The sequence below is a fragment of the Molothrus aeneus genome, chromosome 16 (genome assembly GCF_037042795.1).
Source record: "Molothrus aeneus isolate 106 chromosome 16, BPBGC_Maene_1.0, whole genome shotgun sequence".
Lineage (NCBI taxonomy): Eukaryota > Metazoa > Chordata > Aves > Passeriformes > Icteridae > Molothrus > Molothrus aeneus.
In genome coordinates this window covers 9,643,604-9,667,069 of record NC_089661.1, presented here as the reverse complement: position 1 = coordinate 9,667,069, position 23,466 = coordinate 9,643,604, and the positions used below count along the sequence as shown (strand labels likewise).

General features: G+C 41.3%; 1 protein-coding gene across 1 annotated transcript in view; it reads right to left on the bottom strand.

The window, feature by feature from the left end:
- Window positions 1–22,342, bottom strand: part of LMTK2 (lemur tyrosine kinase 2) — a 41,854-nt gene extending 19,512 nt beyond the window's left edge. Inside the window, exons 1-6 of the mRNA XM_066561145.1 lie at window positions 22,174–22,342; window positions 7,880–8,004; window positions 6,931–7,075; window positions 5,099–5,172; window positions 4,479–4,597; window positions 3,683–3,770 (exon numbers count right to left, since the gene is read on the bottom strand). Coding sequence (XP_066417242.1) covers window positions 3,683–3,770; window positions 4,479–4,597; window positions 5,099–5,172; window positions 6,931–7,075; window positions 7,880–8,004; window positions 22,174–22,342 — 720 coding nt within the window. The remainder of the gene's footprint in view (window positions 1–3,682; window positions 3,771–4,478; window positions 4,598–5,098; window positions 5,173–6,930; window positions 7,076–7,879; window positions 8,005–22,173) is intronic.
- Window positions 22,343–23,466: the final 1,124 nt, after the last annotated feature.

The following is a 23,466-nucleotide window of genomic DNA, read 5'->3' as shown; positions in this document are numbered from 1 at the left end:
GCTACAGAGCATTCCAGGCAAATACTGCATCCTGCTGATCTCATCTGCCCAGGGAATTGCAGGACTTGAAGAATTTCTGTAAGAATTTGATAGCAAAATCAGCCTCACAATATACATGCAACTTCCACATTTGAATAACTTTCCTTTTACTCATAAATTATGTCAATCCATTAGAGGATTTCTGTGCTGACAAAATGCTGGCCACACACAGGGCTGAGTAATATATTAAAGTTAATAAGACAGCAGCCACAATTTTTAACCTGGCATCATTCTGCAATGTTTAACAGTGAACAGTTAACTATTCATAGCAGACTGCACCACCATACAACACAACTAATATGGGGAAAAGGGCTGTTAGACCTTTTTGAGCATTTATTTCTATATTTTCTATTTTCTAAATCATTTTAACACAAGCAAAGCATAGAATTTAACAGCTTAGATCACTTATGTGCAACTGACTTTTCTTGTTTCTTTCCCAGCTCTGCAAAGCAAGGGATACAGAGCAACTTGGGTTACATTATAAAATAGACTAAATGTTAGCCAAAACAGTTCTTGCACATGCAACCAGCAATCTTGTGTAACAGAAATGGATCAGGAGCTTCTGTGGCCAAGAAAACAAGGCAGCCAGCCTGCCTGACATTCAGCATTGCCACCCTGACAGCTGTGGTGTCTCTGCACTACAGTTTCCAGTGCCTCTGATCAAAACCTTCCACTGCCAAGGAGCCTGGGAACTGATAATCCAACAGGGCTGCCTGGGCAGCCAGGACAAGGTCAACTGGCCCTAAAAAGGCTACAAATCCAAGCAAGAGAAGGAGCAAAAGGAGGACATGCTGTGATAAGCTAGGAGTTTTAAGGAGTGTGAATAAAACCACCTCTGTACCCTCCAGACTGAGCTGGTCAGCAGAATAGCCACAATTTTGTTACTTAGTATGCCAAATTTGCTAAACAAGGCAACACTGCCACGTGAGCCTCACAAGAACTTATCACCAAAGATATTGGAACTTCCTACCCAACACAGCTCATCTTCCTGAATTCTTAAACACACAAGGGATTAAAACAAGTTTACTTTGTTGGAGATACAGAGACATCACCATAACATAAGGGAAAGAGCTTTAGCTCAGCATTAAACCACTGGCAGCTGAACAGGACCACGTTTCTCATCCTTCCCATTTGAACAACACAGCCACTGGAACCCTTAGTCCACCGCTTCAGTTCCACCTGCCCTTATGCTTTTTCTGCTGAAGAATCACTCCTGTGTGTTTTGGAAGCATCTCCATGCACTCCAATTCACTCAATTTCAGGGGAAAAAAAAACAAACAGAGCTTTGAGATCAATTACTAGAAGTCTAAAAAACCAAAATAATTGCCATTCCAACTGCAGTGATAGAAAGCTTCCTGACACTCCCCTAAAAACCTTTTTACTAAAAAAAACCTATTTAGCCACATCTTCTAATCCAGCATGCTTCCCTTACATTCCTTCCTTCCTGTCTCTTCTCTGCACTTACTCCAACACTGCCAGCTGTGTCATCCCTGTGACAGGGATACTGAGCTGCTCACTTGCCCAGGCTCTGCACCAGACTGCAAAGGGAGCATTGTCCTGTCTGCCCAGCCCCTGAGGATTTGTGTGCACAAAGAAACAAACAAACTCCATCATGTCTAGGAGATACTCAGCTCTTCCAAGTAAGAATTCTTTAAGTGAGCCAGACTTAATATGAAAGTTATGTTTAACTGACTGTAATATATAATTTTCTAAAACCAAGTTTTAGTTCACTTGGAATAGAATAATGAACACAGACATTTATTTTCCATTCCAAAGAAATTACCTAACTACACTCAAATTTGTAAAACTACCACTTTAACTGTCAAGCTTACTGCCCCCAGTTAAAGTGAAAATCTATTTTATCCCCTTAAATAAAATCCTTTCCAGATTACTCTGCAGGATCATGACAACTTCTGGCATAAAAATGAAGAATCAAACAAGGATATTTTTTTTTCCTGTACACGTAAAGTAGGGCAATCTTTAAAAGCTACTCCATCTTCAAATTTAAAGTTGGATTAAATGACATAACTATTTGAAAACATGGCAGCAATTAAATCTGATTTGGATGTATATTTGATAGATTCTATAAAATGCAATTCACTTTCCAGGATCCTTTTAAAGAAATTCCAATTTGAATAGCAGGTTTAAAAAGCAGTAAGTAGTATTCTATTTCTACATTGAAAAACTATGAAAAATCTTATCTGTTAACCTTAGGCACAGAGTTTTTAATTGTTAGCAAACCCAGAATATTTCACTTTGATCAGTCACTTAGAAAGTTCAGGCATTTCTTCCATTTGGAAAAGAAGGATGTTATCAGCACCTCTGCCTCATTAATTTACCACAGTTAATACATTTGAGCAAAAGAACAGCATAGAATAATATAGTTATTGAAGCTAACAGATTAATTGATATCTCTCCAAAAACTCAAGCTCATGCTAAGTAATTTCAATTGCCTGAGACAACTAGAAGCAGATTTTTGCACCTGAGTTTAAAGGGAAATTCTGCAGTAGTGAAACTGGTAAAAAAGATCTTGCTGAAATTTATAAATGCAAACTGTCTCCTTTCTGAAAGGCTCATTCCTTAGTAACATCTGTGCACTTCTGACATCATTTCTGTCCTGACATTTCCCAAGGAACTCTGCTTTGGGTGACATCTACACAACAAACCTTAAAAGCAGCCACTTGGACTCTGGGGTTTGTTTGGTTTTAGTAGTGTGTTATGCCACAACAAAACAATTCAAGTCTTTCCAGCCCATGGATCCAAATTTCCATCTCTCATGGCTCTGCACTCTGGGCACAGTTCAAAGGCTCCTCTCAACATTCAGGAACATTCCAAGGACTGCAGTGGCTGAGCAAGGCTTTGAGCTGTCCCTCCCACTGCAGGGACCAAGTGGCACTGCCAGCAGTGGGATCACCCTTCAGTGTGATCCTGGCTTTTCTTTTGGTGCCCAGGAGGCACGAGGCAGCTGCTTGAGGGGTAAAAGGGCATGGGAAAGGAAATACATGGATAAGAATGCAGGGAAAAGAAGAGTACCATAAGAGAAAGGATCAGGAAGAGAATGAAGACTGAAACTGAAAATTCCAGCTATTAGAATCCATGACTGATGTCAGAAGTGAGCCCACCATTGCATTTTAGCACAAAGCAGCACAGTATGGGTAAAATTTGGGCATTCTGGAGATGGGGGAGAAGGCAGAAAGGAAGAAATTCTTTCGTTTTCCTAAAATAACATTTTCACATAAATGGTAATAAAAGCACATTAAGACTGCAGACAGCAAATATTTTGGATGTGCATGTGACACTGGACTGTGATTAAAAAGCTCCCTGCTATGACCCCTCTGCCCTCCAAGCTCCTTGCTGAAGGCAGACAGAGACACTGGTAACTCCATTATCAAAGAACAGCTATTTGCCTCTTCAGAACACTCCACAAGCACTTACAACATACATGATGAACTGGAGATAGTACAAACAAAAAATTGTAATCGTGGTTCCTCTAAAAAAATAAACAAACAAAAGCCTTCTCAAATTCTGGTTAATCAAAAAACAAAACAAAAGAATAATTTCATGAGCAAAGGGCAGTAAATATACCACACACAATTTACACCAGTGGAAAAACAACTGCAGCATCTCATGTAAGTGCACTTACCAAGTCACAGAACTCAAAAACTAGGAGATAAGGAATGGCTTCCACACATTGCCCAATACACTGGAGAACATTTGGATGCTGAAGAATGCTGGAGGGAAAAAACACAGTTAAAGCCAGGAAGATCACAGAAAAATGCAACAGACTGAAATCCCTACCAGAGTTTCAACACATTACATTGGAGGGGGGTGGCAGGAACAGAAGGTGCAAGCACCAAAGGCACAGATTCCATTTGTACCTTGGTATTGCTCAAGTGTGTCACTGACAGCAGCCAAAACTCACAGGATCTCAATCCCACAAAAGCCAGGATTGCCACATGAGAGTCACACTCATCCTCCCACAACCCCTCATACCAAAAATAAAAGCATGCAACTCATGAACTACACCAAGGTACAGAGCTGGCTACAAGTAAACCTTCTTTTAGCCAGCTTAGTTCCCAGCCAGATCAGTTACTTTTCCAAAATTGCTCCAAAACCAATGGTGCCAATGCAGCAGAAGGCATGCAATTCCTTCTGACAAATGCCAACAACCTAAGCCTAAATGCAAATAGAGCCAGGATGTTAGAAAGCACCAAGAAGAGAAAGCTCTTCACTGACCAAGCTTTTACAGCACACCCAGGCAAGGTAAAGCACACTCAGTTATGTGAACACAACTTTTGCTCACTTTGGGTTGAGTGTATTTCACATTTTAAAGAAAAACATTACAGTTATATGTGAGGGCAAGTAGAGACAATAACACTGAACAAAAGTAATATCCATAATTTATCTGCAGCAGAATGAAGCTGTGAAACATTACTTACTAATATGGTTCTCCATTTCTTAAAAATTGTTCTTGCTCCTTGGGACCTGCACTTGCCTTTAACTCCTTCACTATTACCCTTGCTACACTAGTGCCTGTGTAGATCTCTCCAAGGAGAACCTGAAAGAGAGATTTTGTCTTAAATCAGAGGGGAAAAAACATTTGTAGTCTTCCTGCAAAGAAAAACAAGAGCTAAAAACATGTTGCAGGAAAGATTTCCTGGCTTTTTTACAAACACAGAGCTTTGATAATTAAATACACATACTTTAATCTTGACAACTGATCTACAAGTCAGCTTTCAGAAAACATTCTCTAGTGAAGACCACTTATTTACTTAATTTTTCCCTAAAAAGAATTGATAAAAACAGGAGTGTATTAAATCAAATCCATGGAAGTGAAATGTCTAACTAGTCTCTAGTAAGAATCTACAGGTAAATTTAAAAAGCACAGAATAGTGCTGTGATTACAGCTAAAAAAAGCATGCAAGGAAATATCTAATTTCAACTAAAATTTTGTATGCCTTTTTTTTCCTTTCTTGAGTAGCATTTTAAAGTAAATACAGAGGCCTAGTCACCTGAGAATAAGCCTCAATCTGTGCAATATGAAGAGATAACTCCTCACCTTTCCAAACCAGCCATTTCCAATTTCCTGGATGTAGTTTAGACTCTGACGTGCAACTTGAGACTTTGTTCCATCTGTCACACAAGGAAACAAAGGTAACACGTATCAAACCACTCACATGGCCAAAGTTAGCAACTGCTGAGGAGACAGGGCAAGCTTCTACTGCATTTCCACCCAGCTGGGTGCACACATTCAGCACAAGCACCAAACCCTACCCAGATGTACATAAAATAGGAAGGTGATGTTGTGACAACAGCACTCAAGTGAAGCTTTTCTCAGGTCCAGCTTCTAAACTCCACCAGAACACACCCCCCAAAAAACCACAGCGATTGTCCTGACAAAATGTGACCTTACATGTTTTTAACATGAATTTAGGGTTTTAACATACTCAGCAAGAAAGTAAAAGGGCCAAGTTCTGCTTCCAATATAAAAGTGTATCATTGCCTCTATCTGGGTAGAGAAATAACCTACTTACAAAAGTCTCCCATGTAAATAAAATAGAAAACCAAGACAAAACTCATTGTACATCTTAACAACTATAGTTATATAGAGTTACCATCTCAAGAGAAAAGGTTTGCCTGCTTTATTCTTCAGCCCAACTGCCCTATTTGTAGCTACCATCTGGAAGGAGGACATTTTTCAACTAAAAATACTTCATATAAGAGCCCAGAGAGGAGGACAGAAAAGAAAACCAGATCTTGGCAGAGGATGGGCAGTAACAATGGCAGACCTCATTCACCAGAAAAGATTCAGCAGTGTTGACCTCTCTGCTGCCCAATTGGTGAGGAGCACTCATTGATTTAAACAAAACCTTTTCTTGTCAGAGAACTCTAGTCCACAATTTATTTCCATAAACTCCATTTAGAGCAGCATTGTTGTACTGGAAGAGCCAGAGCTGTATAAATCACTGTAAATTTGCTCCTAAGCATGGTGAAGGCCACAGCAGTGCAACCACATTTTATCCAAGTACTCAGGTACATTGCCTTCCTTCTGGCAAAACACTTATTGTGACAGCTTCATTGTAACAATTATGGCTACACAGAAGAGCTGACAAAATTTTTCACTCAAATTTTCCCAGCTCTTTAAATACTGAGTCATTTGTACAACTCTGTCATTTGTATTAAAGGCACACTGAGAGTTTCTTGAAATTTGTACAGGAATTTTACTAGAAGCTTCCCTGAACATCTAATGCTCAAGCAACCCAAGTACTATGTAAAATTATGTGAAATAGCACAATATGAGAGTATGTACTTTAGACTAAACTCTGCTTATAATATGATAAGATGCTTAAGTTTCCTTTTACAAAAATTGTATTTTAAAGAATACATTCCAAAACCTCTTCCACATAGGGAGATGAAAGCTAATGCTCTGTCTTACCAAGATCACATTTACTGCACAAACAGCCTACAGTGACATCAAGGAAGTGATGCAGCTGAGCAGTAGTACTGCTGTCAAGTAAAGATTCACTCTTATTTCTATTTAAGGGTGGTGGTTAAAATCCAATGACAATTTAGCCATGAAGGAAAGCACTAAAGAGAAGTCACTAATGTGCCAGGGTACTTCAAACCCTTTAGGTATATAGAGATATAATGACAGCAATCTAGAGAGGGGCTTTTAAGGCAGCTCTGTTCTCTTAAGCTCTCTTACCCTGCCATAGGTTAACATCTTAGTAGCAACATTTCCTCTTTTATCCTTTACCCTACAAAATATATTGGCTCAGTTTATGGAAATTTGTAACAAGTTATTTATTACAGTAAAGTCCAACAGCCACACTCCATTTTAGACACTGAAAATGTCTACTTTTGTTTTTGCACTGAAAACCAGAAATTTACCTGTACGAGATGGAAACTGGGAGGGAGTTGGTAAAGCAATATTGGGAACTGAAAGAGTAAACACTTCTGCTGGAGACTGAACAGATGGAGTATCTTCTGCTGGAGGTGTAAAATCTATTTCATCATCAAAGTTATCTTCAAATTCCTAAACAAAAGAAGTCTTAGTAAACAAGCTGATCCTTGCCTTGAAATAAGCACTAATACATTTCTTTCCATTTGAATGAGCACTGCTAAGGAAGTTTAGCTCTTTTCCAAGAATAGTGACAGATATTTAGTGTTCTATTCCTTACTTTCCATTAACTGCTGTCTTAAAGAGATTAAAGCATTGCTTTTAATAATCAAGGGGTTTTTGTTTAGTTGGGTTTTTGTGGGTTTGGTGGTTTGGGTTTTGGTGGTTTTTTTGCTTTGTTTTGTTTTCACTTTAAATGCTAGCTCTGGCTTTGGATGAATTACCATGGACTGCTGAGGCCAAATATTCTCCATTTAGAAATGAGAGCAAAACTCAATTTTAGGAACACTGATTACAGATGTTCCAAAAGTAACAATTCTCTGATGACAATTTCTCAAGAGTTTTGCTACAGTGGATATGCATCCTCAGTATTCTTATTTGACAGGCCCCATCTGCAGACAATGAAAAAACAAAACACAGCAAAACAACAAAAAGGTTCTTCAGAGCAGATTGTCTCAAAGGTGTAACTTTTATTACTAATTCTGATAGCTAGTTATTATTTTGAAAAGGCATTAAAGATCCTTCCTGCAGCAGGGAGCAATTAGTTAAAAGAAACAGCTGCATCAGCACCCACAACTGTAAGAACAGAGTCACTGGCTGTTCAGGAGAGAGGATGCACAGTGACACTGCAGAGCATCAGCACAGCTCATCAAGTGTTCTGGATACCAGGATGCAGCTGAGATTATCACCTGTACACACACTGATCACTTCAGGTCTTACCTTGAAATCTATCTCAGGGTCTTTACAGCAGGAGACACAGTTTGCCAGCAGAATGACCAGGACTACCAGAGTGCACAGAGACAGAATCACAAAAGATGAAGGAACTTCTGCTGCAGCTCCTTCTCCTAGAAATAAACATGTATGCAGTATTATAAATATGTTTAGCACCCCAAGAAGTTCCTTCAAAACATATTATCCACCTGCATTTATTTAAAAATGGGAGTCTGAACATTTAATCCCATGGATGTGATCAAAGCTAAGAAGAAAGTGAACAGAGAGGACAAACTGGCAAAATGCATCTGTGCTTCACCACCTGCCTGCACCATCCTGGATTTACCTGCTTCCAGCTAAGATACCTCAGCCAATGTGATTTACTGAAGTTTATGATGAACAGTGATAGCACCAAGCCTTGGGATTATGTTTGAGTCAATAAATTAATACAAATATCCAAACACAGAGAGTAGAAATCTGGTCTTTTGGAAGATATTTCCCAAGAGCTAAAACACCTGACCTACAGGAATAGGCAGCTAGAAGAAATCCTCACTTCAACTGCAGACAAATGTAAAATCTATCACTACAGGACAGTGCTCTCTCTTTCAATAAATGCATTTGTGACAGCCTGCCAAACACACAAGCAGCTGCCACAAGTGCAATGGATGGAATCAGCTCCACACCATTTCTATTCCTTGTGATTCACTAGGTGATTGTCTTCAGTTCAAGAACTTTAGATTTCTAGCTGGTTTACAAACACTTCAAATAATTTTCCAAAATTTTATATATAAACATTCTACAACACATTTCCTGAGATTAAGCCAGGTTATTACTCACAGGATCAAAAGCCTCAATTGGCATTTTAGAAAAATCTTAAGTTATTGCCAGGGGTATTAAACCTATTTTCATCCCTGTTTTCATCTTCAGTAGAGAACAAAGACATGTGGTTCCCTAGGAGACCAGAGCACACATCTGGAGGAGTTGTTTTTGCTGTTGCTGCTTCTTTTCAAACAGGTACTGCCACAGGGATCAGAGGAGTAGTTGGACCACATCTGATTAAAATGTATTGAGCTATTACATCACTGTCAGAGTCCAACAATGCCAGGTGGCCTGCACTGGCTGGATTTTAGGAGAGTACTTGAGTATCAATGGGAACGTCTGGCAACAGGACAGGGTGAAAATGAAGCCTCAAAAATAAGAAAGCAGAAGTTCATCACTTGTCAAGGGACACAAACTTGTCCACCTACCTCTTAAACCTTCAAAAAACTGCAAAATTTGAGAATTTGCAGAAAAAGCTTTTCATCATGTTCCACTGAACACTTACAGAATATTTACTTATTTTAATTACATGTAAAGACTAAATTGCCATAATGAAAATCCTGCTTTAAAGTGTGTCAGCACACTTCCAGAAGGTGACATTTTCTGCACAATTAGGACTATTACCAATACAACAAATAAAAGTTAGCAAAAATGGAAGATTTTCCAACAAGTGATTTCTAGTTTCCACAATAGCTTTGGCATTCTAACCTCACTAGGGACTGGGAATGCTTCACTGCAGATACTGAGCATTGTTCAAACACAGATCAACAACAATGTGGGGCCACTCACCAGCTTTTAGTCATAATTCTGAACAGAACAAAGTATCTCTGAACAGGGCTCTCAACAGAACAAATTATATTCATTTAAATCAAGTCTTCTATGTAACACAATGGGTATTTTCCCATTTCTAAGCATCAACAAGCAAAAAGGGGAAGATAACAGCTGATTTGTGTTTACTTCCTCCAGATGTTCAGTAGCCTTACTTAGGAGACTAAAAATTACCTGAAGTGCAAATATAAACATTCTGTGAATTTGTTAATTACCTAAATTACTGTAACAAACAAGCACAGGTAATACAACTGGAGATAAAATTTAAGGAATTCCTTTAAACTCCTAATTGAAACCAAATAACAAAAAAAAAGACCAAGAAACACCACCAACTAAAATTACATTACCAGGTATTACAAATTAGAATTAACTTTTCAGACATTTTCCCAAACCCATCACACTTGATTTCCAAAGAACTTCCTCACCTTCACCAACAATTTTGCTGAAACAAGAAGTCAACTCCCCTCAGACTATCCAGTGAACAGATGCAGATTTTCCCCAACAAACACCCAGGAACACATCACCACCATCCCCATATACTGCTCTCAGAAAAGATCAAGACTCCTGAACCTCCTCAAATGTTTCATGCATTGGCAGAGTTGCCAAGCCAGTCCCTGCACACTGAACTCAGGCCCACAAGCTCTGTCATTACTCAAGGAAGCATTCCTGCTGTTTGAGGACTTCAGACTTCTCCTTGAGAGCAAAGCACCTCAAGTGCCAAGTGTATGAAACACTAACAAATGCTATCCAACCTTATTTTGGCTTTCTGGTACACTCTAAGGTCTCTTTTAGCTAACATGAATTTTACAGAGACTTCCTGTTCCCCACACAAACTGAGGGGACAATTTCCCTCTCACCAGAACCTTCTGTTCCAAGCACCATGTCACCTGCCAGGTGGCCTTTCTGAGCAGCCTCTACCAGAACCTGAAGCAGCCCTTCAAGCTGCTTTCCTTCCCTCAATTCTACTGTTTGTTTTCAAGACCTGGCCAGGGGTTTGTGTCCCCAGCAGTTCATCTACTGCAAATACATCAGCTGGTCATGATGGTCCCTCTGCCCACAAACCCTCAGCCCTGCTCTATCCCAGCTACAGCAGCACAAGCACAGATGGAATGAACAGAAATATTGCCATGCTAACCCCAGCTCAGGATCCCACTTCTGACCCCCAGCAGTTACAAGTTACTACACCAAATCCAGCTAGCAGGATTCAAGTTCTTGATGATCCTATGTACAATAAAGTGAGACATTTATTGAACTCAAAGTGAGACATAATGAGCACTATCAATCACAAGCTGCATTTATTGTACATGTTAGATACACTGCACATGCATTCAGACACTGTATATGAAAAAGATAAGATTTTTGCTGGAATTCCTTCTGTGAAAGAAACCACACATTTATCAAGTCCAAAGTCCAAGCCTTTCATGCAAGTTACACCGCTCCCCATAAGGTAACCATCTCTTTCAAGTGTCCTGGAAAGAATACAGAAAAGAAAAATATTGCTGCTGTTCATTATGCTACCTCCTAACCTTTAAAACCTTCCATAATTCCCTAGAAATGAAATTGTGTGAAGGAGCAGCAATTAATTGGAGAAAGTAATGATTTTCTTTTTTTTTTTAAAGCAAAGATCACCTTTGAAAAAGCAGCTAATCATTAATTCATTAATGGTCTGTTAAGATAGAAGCCATCTAAACTTCCAAAAGCACAAGGCAATTTTCACATAGAAAATTATGAACAGAAGCTTTAATACAAGAAAAATGCCAATTATCCTGGGCAAGTTTCTGCAACAGTTACAGAACAGCACTCCAGATGACTCACACAAGTAAAAGCCATTTACTAAGAATTACAGAACCCATTTCTGTTTGGATAAACTTTGAAGTTTCTTACATAGTAATTAATAAGTAATATTTTTAATTTGCAGGGTTTTTTAAAAAATTAATGTAAAGTTAAGTATTAAATTATGGCAACCTGTAAGTGAGCTAAAATTTATTTTAAGTGAAGCTATTTTAATAGCTTGCATGAACACATATTCAGTGACAGAAGTTACTGATTAAGTATTGGAACTGGTCTTTGTGACAAAGTGCTGAAAATCTGCTGCAGTATAATCTCATTTGCATTTTTCAACTATTTCCATCCAATATTAATTCACCGGAGCTTAGTAAAATGACTTGGAACTAGAAGATGTTTAATACACCCTTTTGTTTGTAAATTGTGGAAGTATGAAGCAATGACATTTATTTTATGGTCCTGACTGAAAAAAGCAACCAGCAAGAAATCCATGCTAATTAATACAGAGGACCATTTTATAAAGTCATCACACAAGAATTTCCCTAAATTAAAAAACCTGTTAAAAAACATTGTAAATTGAAATAACTTTAATATAAACCTGGATAAACTCCAATAAACACTTAATTTCATAATTATTGCAGAAGTTAAGATTCTTAATATCACATACTCTGGAGAAGTTAATAGATTTACTTAGCATAGTAGTTTAAAACCCTGCCATATTTACTGTAACCCTATGCAGTAACAACTTAAGGAATCTTAATATCTACCCAGAAGTGAGAATCTGTTCTTTAGGAAAGGAACCACCAAACAGATTAAAAAATACTCTCTCTAACATGCCAACAGTAAAAGGCTTCCAGTCAGCGAATACAAACAGTCTAGACTGGTTTGCTTTGGTATATCCAAACTACTTCAGGCAGAGGAAGAGGCCTGGATTCTATCAGCCCTGTATTAAAATGAGCAGGAGAGGAAGTGCAGCTGTGTCACTCAGTGTTACTGCAAGGTGAACACAACAGAATGTTCACAAAGCTCTGTGCTGGCACATGCTCCATCCCAAAATGGCACCTAGATCATCAGCACAGAAAATCAGGTGTGCTTTCAAAGCTACACAGGATTAAACAAATCTCTGGTATTTACCCACTTTTCGAAGTACACTGTATCATAAACAAGTGAAAGCCCTGGCTGAGGCAGATATTTAATTAGCAGCTACTGAAGCACATTCCTCAGCACCTCTGAAGATGCCATTTCCCAAGCAAGTTCTCCAGTAAAGCCTGAATTTGAGCACAGTACATGTGAAGTCAAAGGCTGCACACAGGCAAGCACACGAAGAGGCTCACTGAGGAAACAGTGATGATGAACTGTGCTGGCATCCTCAGGATCAAGTACAGACCTGAGAACACACCCAGCAGTGTTAATTACAATGTTTCAAGGGCTGGAAAATGTCATTTTCATACAAAGCATTTGTTATTTTCACACGAGGCATTTCAAAGCAACTTCTATAGGCCAGGATTCCCTATATCTTCCTGACTTTCTTTTACATCTCCATTCTTCATCAGACAGTTCTCCAACCACCAAATTCCACACCTAAGCAAACACAAGTTCTTCTTTCACTATGACTGTTTCCCTTCTCTACCCCACTTCCCACTCTGCCCCCAGTACTCAAATACTCTCATGTATCCACCTGTGGCATCCTTTGGTATCATTAATTACAAGTAATGAGCAATGCCAACTAGCCAAATATTCCACCTATGTTTGCCTGTCAAGCAACAGCCTCCCCTCAGGACAACACAGGACCAATGTGCTGCCCATGCACGAGGGATGCTGGGCTGGCCTTTCTTCTACAGATTATGAGAGGCCAGGATGCCTGAACTCTTGATTTTGGTTCAACGTGAGTAATCACATTATTCAGGTCTCCACCTTCAGAAAACTGGGCTAAAAAAATGCATGATTCCAGAGTTCTAAGCACAGGGAGAAAGAACAGTAAATGTATATTGCAGACATGAGCAAGTGCACTCATAAAAGGCGTTCACCACTGTGATAAAGGCAGCGTAAGGCACAGATAAATTAAGCATTATTGGGGCACCGTGAACTTCAAGGGAGCATCTGATTTGAAGCTTTCAGCACAGTAGTTGCTATGCAACAACAGTCCCACTGCATAAGCAAGAGCCCATTTCCTTTCAAGAGCAGCTATATAACTGGCACTAATAGCTATAACTATTTCCAGCACAAATCTAGCATGACAGCAGTCACTTAAACTGTCTCTTGGACACACTCAAATTATATGATCATGAACTAAGATGCTACTTTATGACACCAAGTCAGAACAGCACAGCCTTTAAAATACTAATGAATGACCAAATCTAATTTTGTTCCCTAGCTAAACCCAGGGCATCTTTCATAAACTTTGTCAGTTTACTTACTCTGCTTTTAACAAATATTAAAGTAACCACATTTAAAAGTGTAATATCACCCTAATTTATAGTGCTTTTGACAAATGTGATTTTAAAAGCTACCCCAACTTTGCTAAATAATGCTGTCATTCTGTTCTACGCCAGCAATTAAGTGGGAAAGTGCTATCGACTCCTACCCAGCTCTCCACAAGTCAGATGCAGATCATTATCTTTCCCTCATAAAGAGTTTCTCCTGCATTTATTTACACCCTGAAGTCTTCAGAGGTTTGCTACTAATAAGCACAAAACCATACAGACAGAACCAGGCCTATAAATTCAGATGGCCTGCAGGTAACAGGCAGAATACTAAGCCAAACCTCTATTCAAAATTATTTTAGACACATCTATTGTGTAATGCCTGATTTCTATGACAAGGTAAAGCACAACAGACACTGCAACTCCTCCATTTCACAACAAAAAAACACCCAACTAAACGGAAGCACATTCCATTCCTTACCACATTCCTGTAATCTCAATTTTTTCCTGCTATGCTCCATTTAACAACTGAGCCAAAAAAGCATCATTTTCAAGATTAAGTTTCAGAAGAAATGGGTGCAGTGTCATTATTTAGTTGTGCAATGCTATAGCACAATGGGCTTTAAAACACTACATTAGAAGGGCATTTAAATCACCAACCTTCAGCAGAGATAAAACACAGCAAACACAAGTTTTGAAGGAGTGGTATTTGCATTTCAGACATTCTTTTGAAAATAAAATGAAGAGCATTTTAGTGTGAGAAAGACACTCCAAATTCCAATCAGCCCTTTGCTTTGAATGGCCACGACCAGTACAGTACCAGTACCACGGGAAGAAACATTCCCAAGATCTCAAAGATCTTCACTGGCTCGCTGTCCTCAACACAATGGCAGCAGCTCAGTGAAATCTAAAATGGTTCCAAATGCCCAAAGTATTTCAGGAAGAGACTGGAAATGTTCCTTCATTGAGCAACTCTCTAAGAACAGACACACAACACTGCTAAAGGAACTTTAATGTTTCTCAGTCTACACCTGAAATGTTCAGCATTCAGATCCTTAGTACTTAAGACACTCAACTAAAGCACAAATGTTTAAAGCACAAATCTTAAAACAATAACCTAGAACAAACTGTTGAAAATATTATTAACTGAAGAGTTGTTTCAAAAGTCTGTCTTATGTCATTATTGCTACCCTTCCACTGGATAATGCAAATGTCTAATGCATTACTAATACAAGTAACCCTCACTATCATGTACCCTTTTGTAAAAGCACTTTATCACCTGATTTTTTTTTCCTTCTATGGAAAATCATACTTTCTAGATATATTCTCAAGAAAAAAGACTCTTAGGGACTTAAAGCTACAGCTATCCAAGTTACTTGTGCACAATTGTACTTCCTCTCTGAAAACAAGAAGCCATAACTAACAGCTTGTCAATAAAACAATTTCCTGGCTAAACCTGAATTGTGCCACATGGCCTAAATCAAAGTCTGGCACTTGGAAAGACACAAGTAAAATGACAAGACTTCAGCAGTAGTGTGGGAAAAAAAATCAAAAGTCAAATACAAGTCTGTTCCCATCTTCCTCTAGACAGAAATTGAGACATTTCATCCCTCTCCTCGACTTGTCCATTCCAATCCCTGCCTTACCCTGAACTCCATTAGGTCCCTCATGGGGCAGGTGGGTGGGATGAAAGGCCAAGGCACATGCAGAGACAATTCTCATGAAAAGCCAACAGCTTTTCTTCTTGACAACAATTAACCATCAGAAAAAAAAGGTAACAAAGACAGCAACAAGGCCATTTCTTACAGAGTGTTCCCCATGAAACAATAAAAATGCCTCTGACACTCCTCCAATCTATCTTGAGCTCTGGATATATTTCTACAGTGTCAAAAGCCAGTTGCACAGCTAAATGTGTGTTTTGTGGACACATGACTCTGAAATATCACTGTCCTATGCAATAAGTTACAATATTTTCAAGAAGGAATCTCTTCATATCACAATGGATGTGCAATTCTACATCAATAATTCTTGGCAAATGATTTCTGTCCTCCCATTTGTCCTTAAAAAGAACAGGAGTATATCCTGCAGCATAAGCCAATATTTTTTTCTTTTTAACTACTTTATCCCATGTTCCCCTAAATGCTTTTACAATGTGCTTCAAATGAGTTTCTCCTACATGTGCTCCAATCCACTCAGTGTGTTAGGGTGGCACATCTTCCATATCCTAAGGCAAGAATATCCAGGGCAGTGCTGGACTCTCCTGGAGCCCAGCATCTCAGAACAGCACTGCTCTGATCCTCCTGCTTCTGAGCACTTGTCCTGGCCTGCATATTGCCTGAACAGTTAGTAACCAGCAAAACTCTGAGCTGGGATTAGTTTTACATTACTGACCTTATTCTATTATCCTACAAGTCTTCCCAGTAATGTCAGAGAATTACTCACATAACAGCATACTGCTCAGTTTTAATAAGGACTAAATATAGGCTGGTACTTCAAGTGTTTACAGAGTGAGATCTGTTTGAAGTTTCAGTGCTAGAATCTCATGTTTGCACAAAGGCATCTTAAGACAAGGCAAAAAATATCCATGTTAAATAATTATGTGCCTTATGCCTTCATGGCAGTGTTTCTGGAAAATCTGGGTAGCATTATCATCTTGCAAATGCATCACTGACTCTTAATTGCATGTATGTGCATACATGTACATACACTCACAAAATTCTGCTGAGCACACTTGATTCTGTACTGCTAGATGTTGCTTTTGACAATTAATTCCTTCTCAAGTACTTTTTTTTTTCATCTGCTATACAATGAGGCACAGGAGTTGCAGTTTGGTTTTTTTTAACACAGGATGGACCACAATAATTCAAAGTAGCATGAGATGATCACACATCATGGCTCCTCCAAGCACCAGAAAAGCATTGTCTGCAGCATGGAAACCAAAAGGACAATATCTCTTTCTCCTACTATTTTATAGCAATACAAGCCATAAGATACAATGCCTTTGATGAGACTAATTTCAGTTCACAGGAAAGAAATCCATAAATGCAACTTTCATGTGATGGGATTTTCCAGAATCTTGATTTTATAGCAGATGCCTTTCCAACTCCAAGTACAGTTAAGAAATGCAGGAGAGAAAGGAAGCAGCAGCATTTTGTAAAAAGAGCTTATTAGATCTATTTCTCATCCCTATTCATTGCTAAAGGATCCCTGGGCAGAACAGGCCATCGAGAAAGTGACTGATTTTGGAGAACTGGATCTGGTCTACAGCTGAAAGCTTAAAAGTCAGCACTAAAAAAATCTCCTGTTACTATTTTCTACACATCTTTCATACCACGCTGCAGTGGTAGTCCCAAAAGAGTCATGTCACTGTTAAGTCACCACACTGATGTTTTCTTATCAGGAAGGAAACTTCTGTAAGTGCAGCAGTGTTGGACAAGGTGTTACTTTGTACAGCATTTCATACTGAAATCACTCAGAAGACAATTTACTGACAATGTGCTTCCCACCACTACCTTGCCTAAGCTATATATGGCACAACACCTTGCTACAGACAGCACTTAAAGCACACATGCAGGCTGAAAGGACCATCCTGACACATTTCGTACATTTCTGCTTATAAAAGTTGACAAAATGTTTCTTGTATCTAGACGTTGCTCAAGACCTTTCATAACAGCAGTACAATGAAAACAAAGAGCTCATACAGAGCAACAAAAGCATTGAAGCTTTTGCAAATTGTATCCAGAACTGTATCAAGCTCCAGACACTAAGTGCCCAGACCAAACACAAAGGCAGCCCCAAAATAAAACCTAAGGAGGACTCCAGGACTCCATGTGCTGTCCTTCTGCTGCAGAACTGCAGTGTCAGTACTGAAACAGAACTGGGATTTTTGCAGCTCTGGCATTACACTGCCTGAGGTCCCTTTATCCCACGCAGATAAACTGTGTGTGAGCAGTGCCCAGAAAATTACTCCCAATCATATTTACCTATCCAGAATGGTGGATCTCACAAAATCTTTTTTATTTTTATGCAGGGGCACAACCAGCACCCAGCAATGGGTCCTTTCAAACCAATGCCCAGCGCTTGATGCTGTGCCAACAAACCTTCAAACACTCTCTGATCAGTGCTATCTTAATAAATATGCTGCAATGATACCTGGGGAATTATTAAATACACCCAAGCATTCAAGAGATGAGAAATTGCTTCAGAAAGTGACCTCGTCCTATGAGGACTCCTTTAGTTGTAGCAAAGTCCAGACACTTTACAGCCACAGGCAGAGAAAGCAAAGCAAGGCTGTGAACAAAGCTCTGCGTGAAACATCCCTGCAGGCCAGAGTCAGGGCTGGCTTCTTACCTCAAACTCACAGATACACATGAAAGATAAAAGACAAATTTTCAGTTCAATTTCTTTAGTTCTATGATTATTTAGTTCCTGGGACAGAAATTATAAAATGAAATACAGGGACAAGTAAACAAGTTCAGCTCGAAAGGGGAGGAAGGATAGACCATTCCCATGAAAGGCACAGACCACAATTAAAATCCCCACTGTAAAAGCAAGATTTTCCTTAACTTGCAGTGATCCAAGTTGCTAACTTGCATACACTTAGAAAATGGCTTTTCTTATTATGGGCAAGTCACAGACATTTTACATGGTACCAAACCACAGACCACAACTGCAATTTAGCCCCAGTCTGACAGAACTCCAAGTAAATGATCAAGCCAAAGCAACCCAAAAGCAACGATTTTCCCAGGAGTATGTATGTACTACAGAGCTCATCTTCATGCAAAAACAAAAAAAGTTACTTCATCTCAAAGTTTGAACTTGCCATCTGAGGACAGCTGACTGAATATTTAGATACTTTAGATTTGTACAGCTGCATGAATATTTAGATACTCCAGATGAACATATCTGGATACTAGCAATAGTATATTCTACTATTCTAATAATCTCCTCCTGGATCCTGCATCACCAAGTCCACCAGCAGAGACTCCCTGCCACTGCCACCCAACTGGCCAAGGCTCTCAAAAAGCAATTCTGTAGGCACCAAGTCCAGCTCCTCACTTCAACTGATCAGACTGTGCAGTCATCACAAGTGTGAAACTGAACACACCTGCTAAAAACACTACCACCTATTCAAGTTTTACAGGATAATAAAAGTATTTTTGAGTCCCTCTTCTTTGTATTTGCAAAGACTTCATAGAGCACAGAGATGATGAAAACACTTTGTCTGACATTACACACACACTTGATTCAGATGCTCAGTGGAATTAAGGTCAAGTATGGAAATCCAAGTCAGAACTGGGAGCCTGAATGTACATGTACAGCTTTAGCACAGTAAAGCAGCCATGGCAGTTTGTGATGCAGTTGGGCTGCTAAACACTGCTGCAGAAAAGCAGTGCCCAAATGTCCTCCCTTCAGCCACACTGCTGGTAGTGGAAGTCATGTTAGGCTGAGGCACTTGGGGAAAATCACCAACACTCTGCAGGTGAAAGACAACTTCAACACTTCAGCCTTGAAACTCCTTTCCAGCACAACTGCCCCAGCTCTTACCTCCAGTATAAAGTCAAACCTTAAGTTCAGAACTAGCACAGTACATATCAGTATTCTTTTTTTCCACTCACAGAATAAATTAAATCTAAGTTGGGTAAAGTATTTTTAGGCAGTAGCATCTTCAACAGCTTGTTTTTCATATTTCCTATAACAATTGCTATGAACCCTACCAAGGAAACAGTTGATTTCCTTTACCTCCTCTTCTTATTGTTGGATAAAAAAAAAAAAATTACAGAACACCTTGTCAATGCAAGCAATTTGAAGGCACACTTGAGAAGAGCAGCATCATTCCTCTCCATCAGGGCCCTGGCACCTGACAGCTTCCCAGCCACCCAGGCTGGCAAACTTCCACTGCATGCCCACAAATTGGAGCAGTTTTGCTCAAGGAATCCAATCTAGTCTTGCTAGAACCTGCCCATCACCACTTCCAGCATTCCAGCTTCCTCCCCAAAGGAGCATTTATTATAGGTATACTTCATGAAAGATTCTATGCAATTCCTTACAATAACTACAGGCACTTTCCTCCCTTTTCTGTGGATCCTATCTTTCCTATTACAAGAAGCACACATAAAAATGTTTCTCCATTGCCAAAGAAGCAGCCATTCTTGCTAGGTGAAGAATTGTGGGATTCTAAAGTAATTTTGAAAACAGTTAGTAATCACTCTATGAAGAGCCCATCAAATTCCTCTCAAGTTTCAATCCACATGTATCAGACCAAGTGTTACAGTCAACTGCAAAAACTGCCAAGGTCCAGAATGGAGCCCAGCACCCCCTGGCAGCCCCAGCAGAGGAAATCAAAGCCACCTGTCATGGGACACAAGGGACATTCACAATGTGGCTGAATTGTTTTTAAACACAACCCATGACTCTTAACCCTGCAAAATAACGTCATAGGTTTGTCTTCAGACAGGTTTAAAACCTGCTCAGAACGACAGAGAAGGTTCAAGCTGAACCAGTCTCATTGTCATCCACTGGGAAGATATTCACAGGAAGGAACAAAAACAAAGGCCTTGTAGCTTTCCCCCACTTCCTGCTGCTCATACAGGTGATGATAACAGGACCTGTTGCACTCAAACCCACCAGGCACACATTATTTCAGGCAGGAGGAAGTCCTCCCAGCAAAAGTGATGCCAGTGAAACTGGAAAAGGCACCTAATGAGGCCCTAAAGTTTCAATACTAAATATCCATCAATAAAGTAACCCAAATACATTGTCTCTTATATAGGCAAAGACACAGGAGAAAGCAGCAGCTTCATTTCCTGGACTTCACTGGGTTTCTCATGACAGTATCTGGACAGTTGGCTAAACTTGAGCTAACATCCCATGTATACATACTGTGGCCTAAATATAACCAAAACCTACGGATAAAATTACAGTACCTCATTCATGTTGTATGAGCCCAATATCACAGCATCATAAATATTTCTCTTAGTAGTACTGCAGATGGCACAGCTGATTCTGTCTTTTAAATTATAGAATAAAAAAAAACCAAAACCAAACAACAACACCTTAATACTACGTCCTGTAATTTGCCCAATCAGCTTTTCATTTTGAGAATAAAGCTTTTTACCAGGGCCATGGAAGTTATGCTTTGTTCCCCCATCTTTGTAAGGTACATGCATAATCCTCATAGGAAAGAGAAAATTGTATTGTAAAAGAATAATAATTTGACATTTGACATTTCCCTTTGAATAGAAGGGAATTTCAAGGAAAGTAAGACCCAGGAAAGACATTATAAAATCCTTCATACAGAACTGATTCTGCTGTCTTCCCTTATAGCTCAATGACAAATTAATATTATTTGGATAAACCTCAAGTATTTTATAAATAAATCATGTAGCATCAAGGGAAATAAAGATTTGACTGACAGTTTTCTCTTTTTCAGAAGTTCACTTTTACACAAATTATGAAAGACCTCAAAGCCAGATGATGGAGGGAGTGACTTATGAACAATTCCTAAATGTTCTGGGAAGGAAAAACTGGGAAAGAGACACAGGTCCAAAAATAAAGGAAGTATGGATTCCACTCCCAGTTCTGATACTTCGTGTGGAAGAGCAGCCAAATTACCTAATCTTTGTGCTTCGTATCTTCCCCTCCCCACTGCTCCTGCTCCTCCCTCAACATCTTGTCTAGTTAAACTGTACAACTCACGGCTAGAAGGGAATCTCAGCGCACATTGTAACCAACCCAACACTAGCAAAATTCAGTCTCAATACAATGCTATGTTTGCAAGCCCCAATGAAACACCAACAATAAAAATGAATCAAAGACACAGTTGGGTACCTGTGAATCCTAATAAACCTCTGATCAGTCCTACGACCGCGAGGACACATTGTTTAGTTTGTGCCTTTAAGACAAACAGGAAAATAGGCAGGGAAATCGAAGGAACTCAGCATTACCTAACATACGAGAGAAAGAAATGTGAACTACATGACTATTTAGAGAGCCTGACCCGGGGGAGGGGGGGGGCCGGGGGGGAATCCGACTAATCTGACCGGAAAACAGGGGAGTGCCGTCTGCCCTGAGGAGCCTCCACCCAGAACGGGAGTCCCGGTGATTCACAGGATTCACAGGCAGAACCAGAAAAAAGAAAAATCCCGCCGAGCTCAGAACAGGTGAAAGCAGCAGCATTACGGGCAGACGGTCTGCGGTAAACACAGAACAATCCCGCAGCTCGGTGTCAGGGCTCTGAGCGATCCACAGCGGGATATCGCTCGCTGCCAGCGGCACAGCCGTGACCTACAGCCGGGGAGCCCCATCCGCCCGCCGTGCCCTTCCCGACGCTTCGGCGGAGCCGTGCCCGCAGCACGGGGGAGGGACGGGGGCTCGGAAACCCGCAGTGCCGCCGCTCCCGGGCCCGGCCGCGGAGCCGCACCCCCGGCCCCGCTCCCCCGCGCTCACCTGCACCTGCTGGCGGCAGCGGAGCCGCCTCGCCGCTCCCCGCGAGCGGCCACAGCAGAAGGACGAGCCCGAGCAGGTGTCGCGGGCCGAGGAGTCGCGGGCCGAGGAGCCGCGGGCCACCGCCCCCCCGCCGCCCGGCGCTCCCGCCGAGCCCCCCGCGCTGCCGCATGCCGTCCGCTCCCGGACCGAGGCCCGGCGCCGAACGAGGGGCTCGAGGTTCTCAGCGACTCCAGGGAGCCCCCGCGGCAGCCGCCGCCCCCCGACTCCGCGGCATCGGCCCCGCCGCCGCTCCTCTCACAGAGCCCCACCGGCCGCCGCCGCCGCCATCTTCCGGGCTACCTGACCGCGACGGGGCGGGGCGCGCCGCTGATTGACAGCCCGAAGCACCAATCAAACCGCGCCTCGCGCTCAGGAGGCGGATCCACTGGTTGGGAAGGTGCTAATCCGTGATTGACAACTATATCAACCAATCGCTCTGTAGAGGGAGAGCTAGGGCGGGGGAAGGCTGCGGCGCGAGAGCAGCGGCGCGCGGTTGCCAATCAAGCCTGGCTCCGAACGGTCGGAGGAGGGCGTGGCGTCGCTCGGATTGACGGCTCCCTTCGCCAACCGGCTGGCGGGGCGGGGCGGGGAGGGCGGGGCTTGGCCGAGCCCGCGCGTACGACTCGAGGACGCGGCGGGAGCGGCTCCCCCTGGCGGCTGAGTGTCCCCTCAGGGCCGGGGCGGGCGTGGAGCCCCCTCAGAGCTGCTCCGGGACGGGCCCTGCGGGATCACAGTCCTTGCTCCATCCCCTGGGATTAGAGCCCTGGGGAGCACAGTCCCTGCTCCATCCCTTGGGATCAGCCCTGCAGGGCACAGCCCCTGCTCCATCCCTCAGGATGAGCTCGGCCCGTTCCTGCTGCTCTGCGGGGCTGATGAGCCCCAGGTCGGACACTGGCATGGGCACACCACCCTTCCTCTGCAGCCCGAGCGCTTCCAAGGCTGGAGGTGACCTTGTTGAATTATTGATACCAGCAGGGTTTAGAAATAAAGATTATTCTCGTTTAGGTCTGTGATTATGCTGAACTTGGAGTACATGAAAATGAGGTGTCAGCTCTAAGCAACATAAATGGAAGTGTTAATCCTAAGCAATCAGGGCTCTCTGCAGTGAGGAAACAGGGAAATATCATATGACTAACAAACCCGATTTCCGTTTTCCAAATAATTTAACAAAAAGGCTAATTATGTCAAGATTATATAATGACTTTGGGAGCACAGATTGTCCAGAGAAATGTACAATGAGTGCCCCCCTGGGAA